General features: G+C 38.5%; 5 protein-coding genes across 12 annotated transcripts; 3 read left to right on the forward strand and 2 right to left on the reverse strand.

The window, feature by feature from the left end:
* The first annotated feature begins 584 nt into the window (after nucleotides 1-584).
* h6pd (hexose-6-phosphate dehydrogenase (glucose 1-dehydrogenase)) lies at nucleotides 585-10,060 on the forward strand. Of its 4 annotated transcripts, none has more exons than XM_031301531.2 (5): nucleotides 585-667; nucleotides 6,726-7,392; nucleotides 7,494-7,611; nucleotides 7,730-7,999; nucleotides 8,117-10,060. In XM_031301531.2, exons 2-5 carry the CDS (start codon nucleotides 6,751-6,753, stop codon nucleotides 9,460-9,462), a joined length of 2,376 nt encoding a protein of 791 aa, XP_031157391.1. In that variant the 5' UTR covers nucleotides 585-667; nucleotides 6,726-6,750; the 3' UTR covers nucleotides 9,463-10,060. The 4 variants fall into 4 exon arrangements, with proteins under 4 accessions (XP_031157391.1, XP_031157392.1, XP_035858556.1 ...); XM_031301532.2 differs by lacking the exon at nucleotides 585-667 and adding an exon at nucleotides 5,608-5,757; XM_036002663.1 differs by lacking the exon at nucleotides 585-667 and adding an exon at nucleotides 5,609-5,754 and having other exon boundaries at nucleotides 6,715-7,392.
* Nucleotides 9,706-12,225, reverse strand: LOC116051265. Of its 2 annotated transcripts, XM_031301537.2 has the most exons (6): nucleotides 11,711-12,223; nucleotides 11,534-11,596; nucleotides 11,355-11,434; nucleotides 11,125-11,255; nucleotides 10,980-11,046; nucleotides 9,706-10,887 (listed from the first exon to the last, which is right to left on the reverse strand). In XM_031301537.2, the coding sequence occupies exons 1-6, from the start codon at nucleotides 11,959-11,961 to the stop codon at nucleotides 10,808-10,810; spliced, it is 672 nt and encodes a 223-aa protein (XP_031157397.1). In that variant the 5' UTR covers nucleotides 11,962-12,223; the 3' UTR covers nucleotides 9,706-10,807. The 2 variants fall into 2 exon arrangements, with proteins under 2 accessions (XP_031157397.1, XP_031157396.1); XM_031301536.2 differs by having other exon boundaries at nucleotides 11,125-11,434; nucleotides 11,711-12,225.
* Nucleotides 12,161-14,377, forward strand: rbp7b (retinol binding protein 7b, cellular). The gene is made up of 4 exons (XM_031301538.2): nucleotides 12,161-12,372; nucleotides 12,733-12,911; nucleotides 13,092-13,193; nucleotides 14,112-14,377. The coding sequence occupies exons 1-4, from the start codon at nucleotides 12,300-12,302 to the stop codon at nucleotides 14,163-14,165; spliced, it is 408 nt and encodes a 135-aa protein (XP_031157398.1). The 5' UTR covers nucleotides 12,161-12,299; the 3' UTR covers nucleotides 14,166-14,377.
* Nucleotides 14,325-17,721, forward strand: cenps (centromere protein S). The gene is made up of 5 exons (XM_031301540.2): nucleotides 14,325-14,571; nucleotides 15,314-15,437; nucleotides 17,047-17,080; nucleotides 17,213-17,279; nucleotides 17,496-17,721. Exons 1-5 carry the CDS (start codon nucleotides 14,542-14,544, stop codon nucleotides 17,607-17,609), a joined length of 369 nt encoding a protein of 122 aa, XP_031157400.1. The 5' UTR covers nucleotides 14,325-14,541; the 3' UTR covers nucleotides 17,610-17,721.
* LOC116051264 (TAR DNA binding protein) lies at nucleotides 17,465-22,679 on the reverse strand. Of its 4 annotated transcripts, none has more exons than XR_004105313.2 (6): nucleotides 21,936-22,679; nucleotides 21,096-21,259; nucleotides 20,861-21,001; nucleotides 20,592-20,780; nucleotides 19,433-20,498; nucleotides 17,465-18,771 (listed from the first exon to the last, which is right to left on the reverse strand). XR_004105313.2 is itself a non-coding variant. In XM_031301534.2 (6 exons), the coding sequence occupies exons 2-6, from the start codon at nucleotides 22,174-22,176 to the stop codon at nucleotides 20,007-20,009; spliced, it is 1,227 nt and encodes a 408-aa protein (XP_031157394.1). In that variant the 5' UTR covers nucleotides 22,177-22,276; nucleotides 22,377-22,679. The 4 variants fall into 4 exon arrangements, 3 of the variants coding, with proteins under 3 accessions (XP_031157393.1, XP_031157394.1, XP_031157395.1); XM_031301534.2 differs by lacking the exon at nucleotides 17,465-18,771 and having other exon boundaries at nucleotides 20,007-20,498; nucleotides 21,936-22,276; nucleotides 22,377-22,679; XM_031301533.2 differs by lacking the exon at nucleotides 17,465-18,771 and having other exon boundaries at nucleotides 18,836-20,498.
* Nucleotides 22,680-24,057: the final 1,378 nt, after the last annotated feature.

The following is a 24,057-nucleotide window of genomic DNA, read 5'->3' on the forward strand; positions in this document are numbered from 1 at the left end:
CAAAGATAGCCAATAGTGTAACAATTTAATTCTTACTTTCACCGAGAAGAGAGCAAGCTGGTTTACAGTTATTAGCTGATGTAGTGGTCCTGACCTATAGTCAGGGCTTTGACCATGTGTCATATAGGCCTACTGTATTATCAAATTGGATTATTTTCCACAGCATCTTCTGGCCAGAAACCCATATATTTTCTTTCTTTACTCATATATTTCACCTTGTAAAATCATTAATTAGACTATTTTTTTTATTCAAGACTGACAATTACACAACTTATATTTGTGAAATTCCCTCTTTTGATAATCTTGCACTTAGGTTATCTGCAGCTCAAGTAGACGGAACGCGCCTTTTTTCCCTAGACCTAGTCCCAAATACTATTCTCATTTTTACACTTTATCCATCTAAAGCATGCTATTATAGATATAGATATATCTATATCTCTATCTTTCTCTCTCTCTCTCTCTCTCTCTATATATATATATATATCTTTCTTTGAAAGTACAAATGTAGCATACAACCTCTGCATCAGACAGTGGCCTGCGGTAGGCTACATAGCTGCGGTATCAGCAGCAGCAGCAGCAGCAGCAGCAGCAGGACCATACCACGTGACTGGTGCAGGAAGCGGCGTATTTGTTCAAGCCCAAGCCGGTTAATGCCACCACGGGGCAGGTTCGTATCCAATTATTTTTTTGCATAGTCTCTCAGTTGTCTTTACATGTGTTTCTTTGTAGTTTAGTCGTATATCAGTTTTGTTATCGATATTGCAGTCGTAGACATTAGAAAACGGGTTGTGGAGCATTGTGTGTTTGTAACGATAGCGGAAGTAAAGTTTGACAGCCAGCAGGTGGAATCGTTCATCTACATTACAGGGGGATGACTGTAACGTTAAAAATAACCAGTGGGCTTCGCCTAAGTAGCTCAGTATATGAACTGACAGTATGTAAAGTTCATTGACTCTTGTGTTTGACATAAAATCATTAACTACGCTAACGTACGTTCGCGAGCGGTAACGTTACGTTTGGTACGTTCATACCTGTAGATAATGTCGTTGCTTTCAAACGTTTGAAAAATCTCACCGAGAAATAATCCCCCCCATTCCCCCCAAGTTCATGTTTGTGATGTTTAGTTTCCTGGTTAGCGAGACTACAGTGACAGGGAAACACATTTTGTTGGGGGTACAGCATTTAGCGCAACACGTGCAAACAGGATGCGTTCAGGGAACCTTTTAAACTGGACTTGTGTTTTTAAGCTGAACTGCAGCAGTGGCATACAAACACACTGTGAGGGTCAGGGGCTCGGCCACTAGTCCACGCACACATACACGGGTATTTTTAAAAATGGGGGTTTTCCTTCATTTTTTCTCCAAAAAAAGAATCCCGTCCACACATGCAGAGTTTAGAAAAATGACAGTCCGCTACATTTAAAAAAAATACCTGTTTGGTATGGACTAGGCCTAACAAGCCTTGCACAAGTTTGTGTAATCATTTGTATTGATAATTACATTTGAGTCACAGATTTAAGCTGCTATTAACACATAATTATTTGGAAATGGAGCAAAACATTTCTGGCACATGAAAATTCAACACAAAAATGGAAAGAATCAAATCTGTAAAAGTAATCAATATTTGAAACTGGAACAGCTGGGCAAAACAAAATGGTATGTTCACATATAATCCAAATATTAATTTAAAAAAAATGTTGAAATATATTTTTATCAATGTAAACCTATTTCACAAAGTGCAGTTGTAGGCTATGCCCCTTTTCCTTGCTTATTTTTGTGTCTGACAGTTCGGTTGTGCCATTTGAAAAAATAAAATGAATACAGTATATAAACCAGATAAGATTACCACGAAAGTTACCATCTTTGTTTGGTGGATGGAATAGTCACACCCTGTGAACTAAGTTAAAAATGTACAACAGAGGGAATTATTTTTATACCAGCTAGATACAGTAGATGAGTCTGGAAATGTCCATTGACCTCCCAGTTTTTATTTTATTTTGGCTTGCGTTTATTATAAATCAGTTTGTCTGTGAATTCAATGTAATCATTAGTACAAAATGAATAATAAACTGAAGCTACAGGAAGCCATGCTCATTCAGTGTTATCATTTTGAACGTTTGCTACGTTTGCATGTCTTCACCTTCTCATTCACGTGTTGAGTTTAACGGACTATTGATACTGAACCAAGAGGTTGAACTTTATCTCAGCTTGATTTGCATAGAAGCACAGAAAAGGAAAAGGTGCTGATGACAGGTAACTTGACTGCCAAATGAAGTTTTTCCAATCTTCACTATGTGAAAGAAATTATATTTTTGGTGCCTACCTTTATCATACACAGGCTATTCACAAGGATAAAACTGCACATCTTTTTTTGCTAAACCATTTTTCAAATTCAGCAGATATGTCATATTGTATGAAAAACAAAACAAATGTTTGGTAGACATAATTTTACATTTTTGTCTGTCCATTTTCCCATTTTTACCAAGCACTTTACAGCATTCAAAACCCCCACACTGCTTGTGTATATAATATAGGCATTATCAGGGTCATAAGTCCACTTTCATAAGTGAGCATGTAGGCTAGTTGGACCTGAATGCTAATGACTCGATTATTAGTCACAAACCAGGACAGTTGAATAGGGTCACCAGTTTCTTATGATAGTGAGTGAATAGTTTAAACATCCCTGGCAGAAGACTTAATGTTATTTACTGCAGACTTGGCTGTGACCAATGTGGCCACAAAGATTTAAACAGGATACAGCCATATCCCTCCAGTGCTTTCTTCAGTGATCAACAAAACTGCTCAGTCTTTAGACAATTCCTCATTGCACATTGGGTCTTGGCACCTCTTGTTGCTGAGAACGTCCTTAGTATTTTACCAGAATAAAAGTCAGTGAATAAAAGAGTGTGATGGTCCATTGAGGAGAAGGGAAGATGGCCTTTTTAGCTCACTCTGGCAAGTTTCATGCAGGGCTGGGCGATACGACGATTTATATCCGTCAAAACGGATGTGTATTGTAGGGCTGGGCAATATATCGATGTTATATCGTGATATGAGACTAGATATCGTCTTAGATTTTGGATATCGTAATATGATGTCTTTTCCTGGTTTTACAGGCTGCATTACAGTAAAGTGATGTAATTTTCTGAACTTACCAGACTGTTCTAGCTGTTCTATTATTTACCTTTACCCACTAAGTCATTCAATCATTTCTGGAGATTATCAAAAATCTCATTGTGTAAATAACATTTTGTTAAAGCACCAATAGTCAACCATACAATATCGTCGCAATATCGACATAGGTATTTGGTCAAGAATATCATGATATTTGATTTTCTCTAAATAGCCCAGCCTGGTTTTACAGGCTGCATTACAGTATTGTATATATTGTATTGTATATATTTTATATTTTTCTATATTGTTTCTATTGCAATGTTGAGGGGGGAAAAAAGCTGGCAAACTGCTAAACAGCAATATCTAGGCTACGTCAGAACAGTGGTTCTTGACTTTTTCGAGTCGCGACCTCCCACCAGAATAATCAGGTTGGTGTTCGTATGTGGTGTGAGCGAAGATTTTCTATGTTGTTGATAGAAAATGAAAGCAGCTTGTGACTGAGGAGGAATCATGTGTTCCACTTAACTGGATACATGCTGGGGAGGAAGAATGAAGTCAAAAGCTGAATGAAGATGTCTGTCTTTTCAGATGATATGCCACTTTATTGATTCCTGCGGGAAAATAAGCAGAACAAGTAATAGCCCAGAAGTCAATAGAAAAATAGATACAAAATATTAGTGGTATGTAGTCTAAAATGAGCAATGAAATGAAAGTGTGTTTGTCAAATGTATAATTTCTCCAGTTGCTCTGTAAATGTTTTAGATGTGATGTTGTGATGTTGTTGATCTTTATATAAGATGTGGCAAAAGTTATTAAGAAATAAATGCATATTTTGACTGCAGTAATCCTTAAGAAAGTAAATCAGACCTAAAATTCAGCTGTTGTTGAAGCAGTCAGCACTCATGAGGTGGCCTTTGCTGTTTGCATTGCTACTGTGTCAACATGATTGTGGAACACAGGGATACCAGATGTTTCACTCAATCATAAAATGAGCTTTATACTGTGGGTGTTCTGTTCAACGTGTACAATTTTCAGTCTCCCTGGGGGGGGGGAATAAAATGTTTTCTGTCATTAATCAGCTTTATAACATCTAGGCCTCTGCTTTAACTATTGCTCTGTATTGCTACAGCAGCACGTTTACTAATACAAACTTTGATTCCTTACATTTAGAGTCTGTTTTTCATGTTAAAAAAGAAGATGCATGATCTACATTGAGACACTTATTTGAAATGTGTGTTGGTGTCCCATTTTCTTAATGTTGACAAGGTGGAGCAAATTTTAACAACTTGATATACTAATGGGTAGTACCACCTATAACAATGCATCATAGTTTATAAACTAATTATATTTAATACGTGCAGCCTTACGTAATCTGAAAAGAGGCTAGAAAATACAGCTGTAAAAAAAAATGTAATAAAGTTAAAAGTACAATATTTTAGTATAAAGTACCATAAGATGGAAATACTTACATAAACTACACAAGTAAATGTACTTAGTTACTTTCTAATACTATATAAAGACACGAAGGAACCAAAAAACATCAATGAGAGCTAACATTTCAACATAACAGTTTGCACGGTATTGTAAATGCAGTTGTTGCAGAATAATAAGCTTTAGCAATAAAAAAAGCAAACACAAAACACACAAACAAAAAAAACATTTTAACTGCACATTAACTTGAACTAGTGTGTGTATGTCCTGTAAAAGGAAATTAGGAAAAGGATTCAGCAAGGTGTATGTCAAAGAAACTAAAAGGGTCAATTAGGGCAAGGGGCCATTTGGTGCACATACATTCAAGGTTGTTTTTTTGTAAATATTAAGTTGTTTTTTTTTAACACTGACTAGATCTCGCTTTATACTGGCCTCTCTGTACTGGTTGCTTGCCAAATGATATGCAGAAATAATATATTTTGAGATTTTTTAAGTCACTTACAAGGCATTCTAAAGTTTTAGATATTTTAAGGTCCTCAGACAGCACACATGTAGGTTTTTGGCTTGTGGCTTATCCTGCACACCATGTAGTTGATCACTCTCAGACCTAAACAGGTAAATTAAATTGCAGCATCGCTGATTAAATATAAACCAGTGTGTTACTGTTGTTGATGGTCACATCTGGTCAGGTCTTTTTCAGTGTAACACGTTTACAGAAATTATCTGTTTCTGTCACTTGTCTTATGAAAACTGGGTGTGTAGTTGATTTATCATTAAACTGTTTCTCTGGGAACTGACCTGGTTTTCATTGTGTTGATGGATAGTCAAAACGCACACATGCTTGCGGTGGGCAATTCTGTGCACCGAAGCACAAATTGTCTTGGCGCACAGAATATATATATATATATATATTTCCACTTATACCTCAATATCTGACTGTCGATTTTGCCTTTGCTGCAGCTTTTCCTATCTTGCTAAATACATTTTTTTTAGGTTGTTGCAAAGTCGTCATTAAGTTGGTCGGACTTTCCCCGCACACTATCAACTATCAGCAGAACGTTTGTACGGGAAGCTAAATGCCCCTGAGCAAAGTGCAAAGTCTCCACCCAGCTCCACCAGTATCCACTGATCATTATGCTCATGACAATTTTACTGCACCATATCACCAGCTCTCCAGGGACATTAAAACGAAGAAAAAAAAAAGAGACATTAAGTAATTTATTGCTTAACTATTTTGTCTTTGATGATATTTGTGTAAGTTCCAGTGTATTTGAAGATTATATTAATTGCTTTACTTTACATTCATTGTATTCAAAGTATGTATCTGTAATGGCGTTTAGGTTTTTAAATCAGACCTTTTATAAGTTTAGTTATGTTAATGACATTTTGACATTACAAAAGAAATACAGCAGTTTATTATATATTAATTTTTTTTGTTATTATAATATTGCATGTGTACATTGTTAAAAAAATGTGAATGGGACTTTATTTCCCAGTTGTAGCTTTTCTGCTTGTCATTCATAAGGAAAATTTCAAATATTTTTCAGTTAATTTCATTTAGTTTTAGGGACAGAGCGACTTTAATGTTTATTTAGCTTTTTATCACAAACATGTAGTGCTTAATCAACAGAATATTCAATTATAATCAGCAACTATTTTGATAATGTATTGTTTTAGTCACAAATGCAAAATATTTGCTGGTTCTTGCCTCTTTAATCAGATGGATTGCTGCTTGTCTTTGTCATATGTAATAGTAAACTGAACATCTTTGGATTTTGGACAGATGGTTAGACACAAGACATATGAATACATCACATTGGGCTCTGGGAAATTATAATTTGTTATAATTATTTGTATTTTTTATTGTATATATTATTATATATTATATTTTATTGTATATATTGTGTGTATATGTATATATATATATATATATATATATATATATATATATATATATAATTTACTATTTCCTGACATTTTATAGACAAAACAAGTAATCAAGAAAATAGGCTAGTTAACAGATTCATCAATAGTGAAAAATAATCGTTAGTTGCAACCCTACAAACATATTTTTCACGCTTGGTGTCAATCATATATTTAGCCTTGATATGATGTCTTTATTGCTCGGTGGTTCTAGATAATTGCCTACATGTAATGTCTCTCATTGCTGTGTTCATACAGGAGTTTGGACGGTTAGGACCAGAGCATGTTTGTGACTGTGCTCTTGCTTCTGGTCACTCTCTGTGCCCAGAGAGGAAATGGCGAGGAGAGAGCGGAGGCACAGAGACCCGGCCATGTTTCAGTGGTGATAGTAGGAGGCACAGGGGATCTGGCAAAGAAGTACCTGTGGCAGGGCTTCTTTGAGCTGTACGTTAACCAGGTCAGTAGTGGAAACACCTTTTCCTTCTACGGCGGAGGGCTGTCACCGGCCGACGCAGCCACACCGGTCCTCTTTGAGATCCTAAAGGCGGTGTCCTGCTCAAGGAATGTATCGCAGGATCGCTGCGCTCTGCTGAAAGAGCAGTACCTGCGGCTCGCACAGTATCGGCAGCTGAAGACCCTAGAGGACTACCAGGATTTGGCCAAGCACATTGAGCAAGAGCTTCAACAAGAGGGCATAACAGAGGCAGGGAGGCTCTTCTACCTCTCAGTACCAGCATTTGCATACGCAGATATTTCTGAAAAGATAAATAATAGTTGCAGGCCGACCAACGGGGCGTGGCTGAGGGTGGTGCTAGAGAAACCTTTCGGACACGACTTCCGGAGTGCTCAGGTACTTGCATCTCAGCTCGGGAGCTCCTTGAAGGATGAAGAAATGTACAGAATCGACCATTACCTGGGGAAGCAGGTCAGGAAACCCTACACAGTATGTGCCTTTCACCCATAACTCTGTAATTGAGATGTTTGATTTCATAGTATGTCTTTTTTTTCTTCTGCTTTTCTGAAAAGGTGGTTGCAAAGATACTTCCATTCAGAATAGAGAACAAGAAGTTTCTGGATCCCATCTGGAACAAGCACCACATTGAGAGAGTGGAGATTGTAATGAAAGAGACCCTCGATGTGAAAGGTGATTTTAAAAAAACAAATTGTTATTAATGTTGTAATTAAGTCTTTTCAGATATGAAAAAGTAGTAAGAATTCCTGAGACGCAATCATGGGTCCCCTGTCCCCGTTTGATCCTTAAGGTCGTATTCCCTTCTATGACCAATACGGGGTGATCAGAGATGTGCTCCAGAACCACATGACTGAGGTCATGACCCGGTTGACCATGAGGCTTCCCATGAATCTGAGCAGCAGTGAGGAAGTCCTCCAAAACCAGCTGCAGATCTTCAGTTCCATGCTGCCTTTAGGAAGGAGTCAAGCTGTGGTCGGCCAGTACCAAGCATACAAAGCCGCAGTTCAGCAGGAGTTGAATAAGACAAAAGATCACGTCTGTCTCACGCCAACATTTGCAGGTGACCGCTTTTCTTTTTATTCATTATGAATTTATGTATTCTTTGCTGCTGTAAAACACTTGCTATATGACAAATGTAGTTGTTCTAGTAACAAGTGATCCTGTTTGTGTCTTTCAGCTGTACTGGCACACATCGATGACACCCAGTACGAAGGTGTGCCAATTCTTTTGACCTCAGGGAAGATGTTGGATGAGCGTGTGGGATATGCACGCATCCTTTTCAAGAATGACATCTTTTGTCTTCAGAACCACAACAGTGTCCACTGCAAGCCCAAACAGGTAGTTTTCTACTTTGGGCATGGCAGCCTTCAATATCCAGCAATTCTTGTCAGTAAGAATTTATTCAAGCCAGTTTTAATGGACAGTGAGTGGAAGGAAGTGACAGAGCCTACAGATGTCAATATTCTAGGTTTGCCTATTTCAGACTATTATGTGCAAACTCCAACAGAGCAGAGAGAAGCTTATTCCGAACTTATTTCTCACATTTTTGCTGGCCGTAAGAACAGTTTCATTAGTACTGAAAACCTGCTGGCTTCCTGGGGCTTATGGACACCACTACTCAATAGCCTAGCCAACTCTTTTCCCCGCATCTACCCCGGGGGTGCCGACAACGGAGACCTTCTGGACATTCGTGTGAAAGGGAAAGACATTGGCTTTAACAGTGAGGTGGTGATAATCAGCCCTGATCAAATGGGTGGCATGTCAGCAAACGGTTTCCAAGTGATGCAAGGCAAATATCGTGGTGCTGACATGGTGTCGGCCTGGGCTGAGGAGCTGGTGGAGAGGCTAGCTGCAGACATTCAGGAAGCAGCGGAGGCAGCAGTGGATGAGGGCGGTGTTTTCCATCTTGCCCTCTCTGGTGGATCCACTCCCCTTGCTCTGTTCCACAGGTTGGCCCTGCACCACTTCTCCTTCCCCTGGAGGAACACCCATGTGTGGATGGTGGACGAGCGCTGCGTGCCACTGACAGAACTGGACTCCAACTTCCACGGCATGCATGACCATCTACTGCAACATGTGAGGATACCCTATTACAACATCCACCCCATGCCAGTGCAGCTCAACCAGCGTCTATGTGTGGAAGAGGACGGAGGAGCGCTGCTGTATGAGAAAGAGGTCAGCAAGTTCGTTAATGGCTCCAGCTTCCACTTTGTACTGCTGGGAGTCGGCTATGACAGCCACACAGCCTCTCTGTTCCCTGGTAGTAGAGTGGATGAACTTGGGGAGAGTCTGGTGGCCCTCACTGAGAGCCCCGTCAAGCCTCACCAACGCATGAGCCTTACTTTCAGTGCCATTAACCGAGCTCGCACGGTTGCTCTTTTAGTGATGGGCAAAGGCAAGCATGAACTGATCACCCAGCTGAGCCGAGTGAAGGACAACCCAGACAAGTGGCCTGTCACCGGAGTGAAGCCTGCTGACGGTAGACTTGTTTGGTATATAGACTATGATGCACTTTTAGGGTAGGAATTACATTCCTTACTTTCAATCAGACAAATGCTTTTGGACAGCTGGTTGGTTGAAGAGAAAGTATGAGCCAGCACTTAAGGACCAGCGGGTTTACAAGTTTTAACTTATAACCACAAATCACATTAACATTACTGCTGCAGTTTTTTACATTATGCCACATTATCAGGTTTGTGGCAGGAATGTTTAGTATTTGCAATTTGTAGTTAATGGGTTAAAACAACTGGTATGGTCCTTTTTTTTATTGGAAGTTTAATCCTCATTGAAATATTTTTCTGTGGGGGTGTGTGAAATGCATATGCAGACTTGTTTTATAGTTTATCTTAGCCTAATTGTGTGAGATGAGTGAAAATCTAGACAAATACATAAAGTATGCATGTCCACATTTACAAGTACGACGTATGTATGTATAGCAGTATATGCATATCTGATGTCAGAAACAACTTGTACAGAAAACCAATTACTACAAACAGAAAGTTGTTGATCTTGTATGATCTCAGGTGATTTTGATAATTTGCAGATGTGCAGTTTGCTGTGTAATCTACACTTTTTGATTGTATTGTTTTTTGTGTATGCTAATAATAGAAACACAAACATTTGTTATCGATTTCAGGTAATTGAAAATATTTGGTACAATACATCACATTCCTGACCCGTTCACATTCCATTTAAAATATCTAATACCTGTGCTTTTTAAGACATTGAGTCCAAATAGGAGAAGGTTTATTTCAATCAATAGGTTGGTCGATTTATCTGCCTTCTAACTAAATTAAAGCGACTGGGTTTCAGCAGTCGTGTTATTGTGCCCTTGTTTGATCCATCTTGATGAGCATTAGTTTCAGCTGAAGAGAGGAGACCTCGTCCTGCATCACGGTCTCAGAATACAAACATTATGGGCCTGTTAAGAACAAGCTGAAATGAGACTAAAAACGTGTTTGATGTACACTCACTACATCTACAAAATATATTTTTCACGCACTGTGAGGTGAGCACTTAGATGCATCACATTGGCACCATGGGATGTAATATTACATTATTTCCTTTTACTATAATGTTTCAGTTCTTTTAGAGTTTGGGTCATTAGGTGTGAAAGTTACAAATTGAAATATAAAGGATTGTATGGAATGTAGCTTTACTTTTTCAATGAAATATCACTTTCAACAAATAAAAGCAAACAGCTGAGACAAACACCTGCTTTGTGATGTTTTTCTGAAGTGAGCATTAAAACGTGAGAAGGATTAAGTCACATTCCAGGTTTGAAGTTACCAGCTGCTAGTGGCGTGGAAACCACATGAAATTTTAATAGGTGGAGTATCAGATGTCGACATGGGAGAGCTGGACTGCTTCACTGCTCATTGTTTCTGCTCGGTTCCGGCGCATGCTTCCTGTTAGTCAACCAGAGCGTTCCTCTTACCATGAAGAAACCTGAACAGACACAAGCATGTGTTATTACTTTCTTTTAACTGAATATCCAGTGTATGAATCGCCCCATGTAATTTATAAGAAATGTGCTTTACCTGTACTTAAAATAGAAGCGACAGTTAAAATCAGGGAAATGTAGTACAGCTCAGGGGTGGTTTTGGCCTGTGAATGTACATACATGAATCATTTTGATGTTGCAGTTTCTCTATAGAACTTAATAACTCTTAGTATTTTTCTTACACATGCTGCTGCTGTCAGAGTCAGGATGGTCGTGCATAGTCCTTGTCCACATGTCAGCAGCCCAAACACATGATAGGAGGCCCACAAGCTCTGAGGAACTGGGTCTATCAATGTGAATATCACTGAAAACCCTATTGAAAGAGTTGAAGTTATGTCTATATTAATCCTTTTTTTGCTTGTGGTATGTAATGCATGTGTTTTTGAAATGTGTCTGATGTGATGGGATTTACCTGAAGCTATAAAGGACAAGGCAATTGAGGCTGACAGGTTGTTCAGAAGAGGCTGCCTACAGTATCTTGAGGATTTTGGCCTTTAAACAAAACAGACGCCATGATTAATGCCACATTCCCTCTTGTACAAATGACCCATGAGCTCTACGGCTCAATGCCATCACCTGTGTCCTAGTTACCTTCCCATGACGTAGAACTGAGGGACCAGGACAAGTGCTGTGAACACTGCATTCACTATTTGACTACAAATGGAGTAAAACATCAGTATTAAGTAAAAACCCATTGCAATGAGAATGTTTAAATTAACAGACATCCGATCAAAACAGATTATTATGACTTATGAAAACAGCACTTACAATTTTAGCCTCTGATTCCTCGGTATCCATCTGCTGCTATGATACGCCATGAAGATTAGCATGTAGAGAAACATGGGTGTCACACACTCAGGCAGATTATACTGTAACGCTACTCCGGATGGCGGGATGTGTTCAGCTGAAGAACTGCCATCAGCTCTAAATGTGACCAGGAGGAAGGATTGTATTTCATGCTGCACATGTACAAAGACTTCTGCTGCATTACATTCCCTGAAAGCCCAACATCTCCACATACATTTAAGCTTGAAGATAATTGTTGTTATGTGTTTGGCTGTCTGTATTAAAGTGTTAAAGATACATTGTACTCATAAGATTTAAGAATAATGCCCTGTGCAGAGGCGCGTGCTTAACAGGAACAGAATAGTTTCCTCATATTATGTGTAAAAAAAAAAAAAGTGCTGTTTCCGCCCTCTAGTGCTCCTCTGTGTGTCCAAAATAGCTGCAACCGTCCGCATATCACCCCTGCCCCATATTGACACACAATGAAACATCCCACCCATTAACTTTAAACCTGTTAATTCCTGATGCTCGTGCTGTTGAGTCTTCCAGAGAGTCACACAAACATCTAAAGATGCCTGTAAACTACAGCGGGACATGGGACATTGTCAGCAATGTCAATTTTGAGGGATACATGGTCTCACTTGGTAAGTGTCACTGTTTCTTCATACACACTGATATTTGAGCTTTGTTTTTCAAAGAATGTTAAATTATGGTATGATGAAAACCCTTATGTAGGCCTATAGTTGACTGAGTATTTATCTCTTGTAAATGTAAAATTGTTCTCAGCATCATATATGTAAATTAGATGGAAAAGACTTGATTCAGACTGTGACAACAAATTTACTAAGAAAAGGACAATAATGTGTCTGTCTGTCTGTCTGTCTGTCTGTGTATCTATTTATCTATCTAAGTGTGCTGAACAAGTAATTGTTCATTTATTTTATGATCAGAACATGATGAATGTGGTAGCAAAGTTAAAAAATTCCTCTCATTTTTACACTCAGGCATTGATTTTGCAACACGCAAGATTGCCTCGATGTTGAAGCCTCAGAAAGTGATTAAGCAAGATGGAGATTGTTTCACAATCAGGACATTCACTACTTTCAGAAATTACGAGTGTTCATTCAAAATTGGAGAAGAGGTCACAGAAGTGACTAAAGGGATGGACAACAGGTCCTGCCAGGTAATCACGTTAGTAAAATGTGGTCACAAAGATGCATGTGAATGTGTGATCACTACCACACAATAGAAGAAAATAAAAGCAAGCAAATGACTTTTCTGTGGCTGTAGGCTACTGTAACATAACCATATTTATAGCCTATGTAGTTTGCTTTATTTGTATTTCATTTTTGTTCTCTATCAGACTGTGGTGAACTGGGAAAATGATAAGCTGGTGTGTATTCAGAAAGGAGAAAAGAAGAACCGAGGGTGGACTCACTGGATTCAGGGAGACGAGCTTCATCTGGTATGACTCTGCAGTTTTTATTCTGGTGGCCCCTGACAGTCCAGTTAGTGTTTGTGATCAACACTTTGTCATATGCTGATTTATAATATTTTGTGGACGTACAGTGCTGCTCATGAGTATTGGAACCCATGCTACAGTTGACTAAAAAGAGGAATAAAAAAATCATCTTTTGGAAATTGATCTTAATGCCTTAATTGAAAATATTAGGAAAAATCCAACCTTTGAGAACAGCAATTTTTGTAAATAAATAAATGTTCTTCCTTAAAATACAGGGGCATTAAAATAGCCCCACATCATCACATACCCTTCACCATACCTAGAGATTGGCATGGTTTTATTTCAGTTAGCCTAATAGCTGGTTTGATTTGCATTGAGAGATGATTTTATGGAAAGTACCCCATGCCAATCTCTAGGTATGGTGAAGGGTATGTGATAATGTGGGGCTATTTTAATTCCAAAGGCCAAGGGAACTTGGATGCATAGTATCCTGGATCCATGAAATAACTGGCCTTTAAAAATAAAAATCTGCCTGCCTCTATGGGAATTTAACATAGGGGTGTACTTAGTTATGCCCTCTGTATTTTAAGGAAGAACATTTATTTATTTACGATACATTATTCATCCACAAAGAAAATTGCTGTTCTCAAAGGTTGGATTTTTCCTATTTTTTTTCAATTAAGGCATTAAGATCAATTTCCAAAAGATGATTTTTTTATTCCTCTTTTTAGTCAACTTTAGCATGGGTTCTAATACTCATGAGCAGCACTGTATAGGCTTCATAGAGTTATAATGTTAATTAGTTATATACATAAGAACAGTTTGCTCTCCCCTGAAAACTGATAAAATTCATTCAGTCACATGCTCACTTTTAGCATTGTTTGTTGGAAAATTTTACAACTTTATGTTTTGTCTCCTCAGGAACTTACTTGTGAGGATCAAGTCTGCAAGCAAGTTTATAAAAGGACTCTATGATCTTGTTTTTTAAAACCATGTCCGACTTCAGAGAAATGCATTCACAGTATTGAATGAAATGAGTTGGCATAAGCCACACAATGTCTATATGCTTTATAAAGAGCATGTCATCTGAGTGGAATAGCCTAGGAGTCTAATTAAATGCTGAAACATTACAGTACCTCCTCCGGACCACAAGGTGGTACTGTATATTAAATATGCACTTAAACTCAGGAGTCCTTGGTTTGCTGGTGAATTTGTGCCGCGAGTTTTTGTTTTCTAGTTGTACCGTCAAGCAAGCAACTTGACATAATATCTTTCTCACACCTTTAGTGGAATTTTTTCAACGTAGTTACTTAATTGATGCCACTGTGGTCTAAAGTTTCTCCGCAAGAAGATGTCAGTTGATAACGACGAGACGCAACAGGTAAGAACGTTATTTTAATTTGTGCGGCTAATAACAATAGCCAGTTACATTTCCGTTTGCTTGTGATTTAACGTAAGGTAGCTACAGCAACGGCATTGGTGGAAGAAGTATTCAGATCCTTTAATACAACACTGTAAAAATACTCTGTTACAAGTAAAAGCCCTGCATTGAAAATGTTAGCTAAGTAAAAGTATGTAAGTATCATCTTGAAGATGTAGGCCTACTTAAAAAGTATTAAAAGTAGTACTCAATGCAGACAAATCCTCACATTTTAGAATTGGAAATGTTTCTTATTAATTAATTGTCTAATCAGTTCAGCTGTGACGTTAATTGTACGGTAGGCTATGTACTGTTGCGTAGTTTAGTTTTTAAGAAAACATCGTATTTTATAAACATGTGTTTTGTATGCAAACATCTTAAATTGTAAAGTAATTTAGTAAACTGTCAGATTAATGTAGTAGAGTAAAAAGTACAATATTTCTCTCTGAAATCTAATGGAGTAGAAGTAGAAAGTTAGCATGACAAGCTGCCGCTAGGGTGCGTCTAGATTTCTAGGCTAGTAGAAAGTGGCATGAAAAGAAAAGACTCAAGTAAAGTACAAGTACCTCAAATTTATACTTTAAGTACAGTACTGGAGTAAATGTATTTAGTTACATTCTACCACTGAGCAACAGACAGGTCAAAAAAATTACATTAATACATATTGATTTCTTGTAATCTGATTTAATGTTTTGAATTTCAGAGGTTAAAGGCAGCAGTCCATTATACCGTGGGACGCCTGTGTCAGAGGATGGGAGAGGACCACCGGAGAGAGTTCAGTCGACAAGTCATAGCAGCGATAGCCGAGACAGCATTCAGACAGTGTGGTGGGTGTCGCAACTAACGTTAGTCCAGCAGAGACATGCAGTGTATACCAAATGGTAAAACTCATAGGCATCCCGTTATCAAGTGTAAAGCTTCAATTTATGAATCGTATCTAGTTTGCTGTTTGGATAGATATATTTCATTTTTTTAGATTTCTATCTAGTGTTATCTGTCCAACTGAACCATAGGGATTTAAAATCTCTATAGGTGCAACGTGTGCTAAAATATCAAAATTTGACTCCCATATCATTACAGCAGATCCAGTCACCAGTCCTGAATCTAAGTTACAAGTTTACCGGGTACATTTGTACATTTTCTGCAATCCAATAATTGCTCTGTACTTTAAGTACCAAAAGTAAAAGAACTCACTATGCAGAATAACCCATTTTAGAATAATGTAATTTAGATTACTGGACTATAATTAGAGATGCATTAATGTGTAAGCATCACTTTAATGTTGCAGCTGCCAAATGTGGAGCTGATTTCAACTGATTACAGTAATCTATACCAATACATCCTACTTTATTTGTTATTTTTGTATTAATGAGAATCTGCAAAGTAACTAATAACTAGATCAAATCAATTGTAGTGCAGTAAAAAGTACAATATTTCCCTCTGACAGTAGTGAAATAAAAGTATAAAGTAGCATAAAATGGAAATACTCAAAGTACAAGTACCTCATTCCACCACTGGAAATATGTAATACCTTTTTAAAGCTTATAATTTATAGGTTTGTTGTTACATTGAATTGGATTATATTGTAGCGTATGCAGTTTTTTTTAAATAATTGTTTACATAATTGTTACGTGTTCTCCACCAGCATGCAGCTCGGTACAACAATTTAATCTCACATCCAGAATGCCCTAATGACACCAATACATTTTATATATGTCTCAGCATCAACTCATTCTACCACTACACAGCGCTGTGGAGTGACGTCTGGCTACTCCACACACATATTCTGGGATAGGAGGGAAAAAAAAAACGGTCTGGTTTGCATTTTCTTTAAACCAATCACAATCGTCTTGTCTAAGTTCCAGACGTAGCGACGGATGCTTTAATTATTGGCCTTGGGAAGGAACTTGTTTTGGTGGAACATTTGCACCCCGCAAAAGCAAACGCCACATAAAATATTAACTGTTCACACAATCCAGTAACGTGAGCTATTTAAATTAGCTGGATACACGGCGATACCAGTGTATCACCGTCACTACTTCGTCCACAGCAATCCCACCTATCGTTCCCAAAACATCCCAGTTAGATAGTAAACGCCGTGAACATGTTCTTTGTAAATCTTTACAATTATTCCCAGAAGGAACCAAGCAGGCCTGCCTTGTTGCACTATCCAAACTTTCTTCAAAACTTGCCATTTCAGCGTGTAGCTTGCTAGCTCGAAGTTCGTTGTTTCACGTAGCGAACCGAGTTAGAGAACGGCAACACACAGAGTGGAAGGTGAGGGACGTCAGGCAATTATCCTGGAAATGTACTTCCGTTGATCCAGACTATAAAGAACTTTAATATTCGCGTGTGTGTGTGTATAAAATATCTAACAATGTTCATTGTAATGCCACAGGTCAATCTAAACTCAACATCCCCTCACTTTTTTTTCAGATATATTTGCTAAAGACCTGGAGGCCTTTGCAAGGTGAGAATCTTTGTTACCATATTAACAGATGAGTTTACTATGTACTGCCTTTAATTTAGAAAATAGAACTAGACTAGTATAATCTTTCTTTTTCATAATACATCTGATTTATTATTTCAACTTTGATTTCAGGCATGCTAAAAGAAGCACAGTGTCTTCCGAAGATGTAAAGCTTGTAGCCCGTCGCAGCACTGCATTGGTGAGTTATTTCCAGTCTATTGTCAGAAAGAAATTATACAGCACTTCGTGTATTACGTCAAGTAACTTGACAAAATCAAAATACATGGTTATACCAGTCAATGTAGACCACTCAAACATTTCATCCTAATAATGTAGTATACTGGAACTAATGTAGGGGTATATATTCTACAGCAGACAGCAAACTTAATGTTTAATTTGCCTTTATTTATTTCAGTCCATCTACATACAAAATAAAAGTGAAGAACTGAACGAGGAGCAGAGGGATTTGAAAAAGAAGAATGCTGGGAAGAGGAAGAGCAGAGACACTGAGGAGGAGAGCAGAGAATAAGGACAAGACAAAGACAGGCCTGCAGTGTCTCACTTGTGCCCAACATTAAAATAAACATGAAGGCTGACTAATACATGACAATAAGTTAAGTGTAATAAAATGTGCCATAGGATGCCATGGGAAATGATGCATTTCAACTTTTCAAGTATTCCACAGCATGAGATATTTTTTATATTACATTAGTTTTATGATTTGGAGAAAATAACTTCAGGCAGTTATCTGTCCTGGGACCTGTTGATGCATTGTCAAGTGATAGTGCCAAATGCACTGGTTTGACATACAATAAAAATTATGTATGAACTGAGTCAAAAGAAGGCTATTTTCTGTCAAAGTGACTGACTACTACATTATATACCTGCTGTTTCTCCAAACTACATGTATTTTTCAATTTGGGAAACCATAAAGGTACTGTTAAGACTGTCAGGCAAACTAACGTACACTCAGCGACCACTTTATTAGGTAAACCTGCATAATCTAGTGCTATTCAATATACCTGCCTAATTGTTGATACTTTCATAAACTGACATAGTTGCATGCATAGTGGTGGTGTTGTACTGGCCTGCAGTATATTCTGTGGTGATTCTAATGTGCCCCCTCATGTAAATAGGACAATAAATAAATATGAAATGTCTCAATATAATTTAGTCCAGTACAACACCTATGACCTCAGAGTTAATCAATTTAAACATTTAACAATGTCAACAAAATAACATTTTATACTTCCTGAAGGTAAAATGTATGGCAAACTGTTTTGATTTGCAATAGATTGCACAGGTGTACCTAATGAAGTGGCCACTAAGTGAAATAGGCCTTCTAAAAATTACAAATTCCTAAGCTCAGCAACATGCCATTAGTTGTCTTATTACTTAAGCCAGAGTAGGGACAGACAATACAGTTTGGAGAGGTGATGCCACATTGTTGAACTCATCCATTTAAGGTTAATATACCTCTTCCCCTCCCCACCTTAAAAGTAGCTGTGGATAATCAAAAAAGGGATAATTCACTCTGACAAGCCATCAAAAGCAGCAAAAAGACAGGTACTACCCCATGTCATGTCTGAGAAGGCCACACACTGAAAGTGTTGGAACTTCCGTCTTCGTCCTTCAGAACAGACTTCAGTCAGGGTTCAAACGGAGACCTCGACCAGCAGAGCCCAAGGTCCCTAGATATGTGAATCGAATTAGATGTTTTTTATTTGACAAACTGACCCAAGCAATATCAACTACTAAGCATCTATTCAAATGAACTTTATTAGAACTCCCTTCATTTGACAGGTTTTAAACACCTCAAACAACACAAGAGCTACTGGGAATCATTGGACACACCACTCCACGTTCTCACACTATCACTCGCGTCCCCCAGAGTCTTCAGCAGGTGTCATCCACATCAAGTACACACTTACAGATCAGTTCAATAACAGGAAAGCACACACACCATACAGCATTCAAATCAGATAATATAAGCAATACAAATTCATCACGACATTCCACTACATTTTGATATTTCTGCACTTGATCGACATACTTAAAGAGTAAGGAAAAACTTGCAAAGATTTAAAAAAAAAAAAATCTTGAAGTACTAATTAAAGAAAGTCCATGTTAGGGGAGGCGCTCGTAGCATCTGCAGCTTCCACTCACACATTCAAAAAGCAGTCAAATTGGGCTCTTTCACTGCACAACCAGTCCGTTTCACGCGTCTCTCCGTTCGCTCACTCATCGCTTCACTCTTCGCCACAAGCCATCCTCAATCGCACTCATCAGTTCTTAAAATGTCAGTTGCGCAGTTGTTTCCATTTAAAAGTGGATAAAAGTGAAAACACCCACCGTCTCTTAGAACATGCGGAGTGAAGCCGTTCTTTGATGGCATAGCATTTACAGGTGGGAAGAGGGAGAATGATACCGATATCACCCCAAGAATGCTGCCAAAGAGGAGCTTCCTCACAGGAAAATGGAAGAGAGGTGAACTGCAGAAGAGATTTCAATGAAGGCTTTTCCACAGAACTTTACTGCAAATAAAGTTGCACTAAAAACATTTAGGTTTCAACCAGATTCTTTCCAATGCAAGATTGCCGTTTAAGTCGATGACAAAGCCAGATAATGGTGAACCACAAACATTCATGCATTTTCAAAATGGTTATCACATTTCACAATACATGCATTAGAGAATCCAGTTGAAATGGATACTAACAAATGAGACGTCAAAAATAGCACTTTAGTCAGACATCCTGGTAAACAATTCACGTCAACACTTTCTAAATTAAATCTTTAGCATTTTTTTTTCCAAATGTACAAAACATCTCCCACAAAAGTGTTAAGATTTCAGATAGGCATCAACACCAGAAATAAATTTGGAAAAGACTCATCTTTGTCACAATACTTACCATACAAAACACTTAACTTACATACCCCACCCAGATGACTTTGACTCCATACTGGACCCAAAACCTGTGCTAAACCCACTACCGCTGGTTGTAGAGTTTGACCCTGTTCCCCAGCCGAGACTGGCTGAGCTGGTGCCGTAGTTGCTGTTGCCTGTACCGAAAGACTGACTCTGGTCCCTACTAGAGCTTGTTCCACTGGAAGCACTGCCTGAGGTGGATGTCTGCTGCTGGCTAGCCAGCATACCCATCATCCCCCAACTACTCTGCAGAGCAGCCTGAGCAGCAGCCATCATAGCAGGGTTCAGACTAAAGGAACCAAAATTAGCCAGACTACTGTTAGTGCTGCTCCCTAACCCACTACGGCTGCTACCAAATGCCTGAGCTCCAAAACCATTCCCAAACCGTGTTGTACGATCAAACTGCCTACTGCCATGTTTGGGCTCAGCATTTGAGATGTGAACACTGACACCTTTGATTATTAGGTCCTCTCCACAGAGAGACTGGGCAACCTGTGAGGGAAAAAAACATAAAATAAAAAGATATGAATCAGGGCAATGGTACCACTACAACAGGAAGTAGTTTCTACACATTTAACAGTATACCTGATCATCTGCAAATGTAACAAAGGCAAAAGCACGGAATGGCTTGGGGATGAAGACATCTGTAACTTCTCCATACTGCATAAAGAACTGCCGTAGGTCCTCAGTGGTCATGTCTTCTGTGCAACGGCCAACAAACACTTTCCGGCTCCTCATTGGCTCATCTGGACCTTGCTGTAACCAAAAGGGGAACTACAGATTATAGAGTATTAACAACAATGTGTATTGCTATATTGTATGGGTATAATAAAAATTGACATTATCAAATTCACCTTTGAATTAGGAAGCTTGCAGTCACACCATCTTCCGTCAATCATATGACGCTGAGAGACCACCTTTTCTTGAGCCTCATACTCTGTGAACCTCACAAAGCCAAACCCTTTGGAGTTTCCAGTCTTGGTATCTCGTTTTACCTGAAAGAAAGAAAGAAACCGAGCAATGAAGATCAATTGTCAACACATACAACCCAAAGTAATGTGTGTTAAATTACGGTTGCTAATGTTATACCTGAACCATGATGACTTCTCCAAATGTGCTAAAGTAGTCTTTCAGGTCCTGCTCAGAGGTTTTCCAAGGAAGACCCAGTACGATCAGGTCAGATGTCTTCATGTCCCCTCTCTTCATTTTCACTGCAGAGGAGGCGTCAATTTCCTCCATTTTCCTTTTGTTGTCTAAAATGTGATAAACAGAGGAATTCATTGTATTTTAACCTTACAGCTATGAGATACGACTTTCGGCTGCCATCACTACTCTCTCTGCAGACTGTAAATAACTGCAGAGCAAAACTAAATTCACTTTCTATGAACAAAATATACACTATCAGTATTTTCCATTGTTTCCACTGTTCCACAAATATTTCGTTTTGCAATTATTTATGTTGTCCAACCAATTAGTAGCAATTGGGGTTTAACATGCATGCATTTCATATAATTGAATTTGAATGTTTATGCAGTTGTCAGGACCTAAGTTGCACATAGTTTATTAGGTAAACCTAGCTTAACCTACTCTGCAACACACCTCCAATCATTCAGCGCTACTTTTTTATAAGTCTTTGTTAAACAACGTTTTTCTTTTGTGTCAATTCAACTATATAGTAATATTTGAAGCTGTAGTTCGATCCTGGTCTACATAAATTGGCAACTTTTGTTTTGCTCCTTTTTGTGAATGGAGTTAGCGTCTGAAAGTGCACTTATGGGGCGTGGACGAACTGCAGGTCACGCTATTGTCTTCTATTTCAGTGTGCTGAAGCTACATCATGAATTATAAATACCGTTCCACACCTGTTCGGTTTAAGTATTATGTAACGTTAAAAATAAAAAAAAGTGTATGCAATGTGCTCATATCTACCTTTTGGATAGTTCACCACATACACGACATTTCCCCATCCGTTTTCTGGCGCGTGTAGGATCCCTTCCACAAGACGCACTCCTCGCATGCACTGAGAAATAGGGCTCCTAAAGCGTAGGCCACACGCTCCAGGAAACTGAGCTGCCACGGTTGAAAGCAGAACAGTGCCGTCGTCCTCGGAAGGTATCTCCATGGGTTCTTCATTTTCCTCCTCTGCTACTCGAATGTATACTTCAGCCATTTTGCCCCAAAAATAAAACTTCTTGCTTAGCTATATCAAAACAATGCTAAAGCTAGCAGTTAGCTCGCTAGCTAGTTGACCACAATAGCAATGAGTCAGGCTAAAGTGATAGTTGAGAAAAAAAGACGTCTCAAGTTAAAATACTATAACAAAACAGGCCTTGGGGTGGGTTTACTTTTAAATTATTTCATAGATAATACGTCGCTCTGACCGCGCCAACAAGCGTGCCTCGGCCTTCTGTTCCTTTGTTCCGAGACGGGGATCTGTGTCGTCAAAACTGGACGACGACCGAGCAATTGTGCCGCGCTAATGAAAACTGCGTAACGTTAACTAACGTAATCCAACAACACGATTTTTTTTCAAAATGGCTTGCGTAGCCTGATAACGGTATCCAACCGCAACAAAAGTCTCGTCTCAAACGCAGAGTACAGAATATATTTTTTCCACGAGGCGAAATGTGAAACCACCATATGCGGCCTACCAAAATGGCTTTATCTAAACGAAAAAGGAAGTACGTCATTGGATTGGACGGTTTCATTTCATGGAGGTTAATGTATCTAGAGTGTGTCGTTAATATAAGCAGTAACTAAATCATTCATCAGTATAACGTTGTAATAATAATGTGATTATTTGTATAGAACGTAATTCAACTCGATTAGTTGTATTGTTGATAATCCATTTTATTTAGCTCCTACCCCCGTAAAAAAGTATGGTAGGCCAGGTTGAGTACGTCCACTACAGCCATGACGCTGTAATGGCCTATAAGCTTCCCCTGGCAATCTTGTTTTATATTTTGTTTATTTTTTTATTGTTATATGTTATGTATGTTTTGGCTGTTCACATGTGATTTGTACCATTTATTTGCAATAAAAGAAATTAAAAAAAATAAAATAAAAAATATAGCAATGACGCGTTATTATGGAACCCACCTAACTTCTAGGAAAGGCCCGCCCTACGAAGCAGCTCGATTGGTTGGGGTTAGGCATAGACCTCGAGTGGTTAAGGTTAGGATAGCCGATTGGTCAGGGGATAGGACCTGAACAAATCGGGTACGTTACCTTGCGTTAGCATGGACGCCTGGCCAATAGTAGTGTGTGAATGCTATTGAAGGGCAGGCCTTTCCTAGAAGCGTGGGTTCCATAATAACGCCTGACTAATATTAGAAATTCTTTGACAGTAGCTTCGTTAGGAGCCTATATTCCACATTGACGCAAAATGTCTCAATAACTATTTTGACCAGAAGGATTTACCTTAAATTGAAACGTTCTCATTTCTGTTAGCTATATCGCCTTATTTTCAACAATGATAACCGCTGTCTGCATCACAATCACAGGCTGTATCACGATGCGTGTTTTCAGGTGCACATAAATGTAAACCTCGATTGCATTGTTGAATCAGCGCCGTGGGTTAACGTTAGTTTGATCTAAAACGAGAACGATATGATGTGTATCTAACAGCATTGACATGAGGCATAACTCGAGCTACATCTTCAAACATTTTGACAGTCAGTGTCGACGGTTTGTTGTTGCCAAACGGCAGTTGTGTGATATGTAGAGGAGCCTGGCGAATTTGTGTCGTCAAAGATTATATATTGAATTGCAAGTCTGTGCTAAGTAGACGTTAGACGTTGTTAATAAACAAGTTTATAAAGAGGATGATATCAAGTCATTTGGCAGTATAATTTGTAAATTAGTTCCAAGCCATCAACAAGATTGTGTCATTTACTTGTACACCTGTTTTCTTTTTTTTTTTTTTTTACATAGAAATAAAATCTTGTATAACACAGTATAATACAGTTAAATAGTCAACCCACATGATTAAGTTTTGATTCAGAAACAACAGATTTATGTAATCTAAAACTACAACAATGTCAACAATGTC

Source organism: Sander lucioperca, chromosome 6 (assembly GCF_008315115.2).
Source record: "Sander lucioperca isolate FBNREF2018 chromosome 6, SLUC_FBN_1.2, whole genome shotgun sequence".
In the NCBI taxonomy this organism is placed as follows: domain Eukaryota; kingdom Metazoa; phylum Chordata; class Actinopteri; order Perciformes; family Percidae; genus Sander; species Sander lucioperca.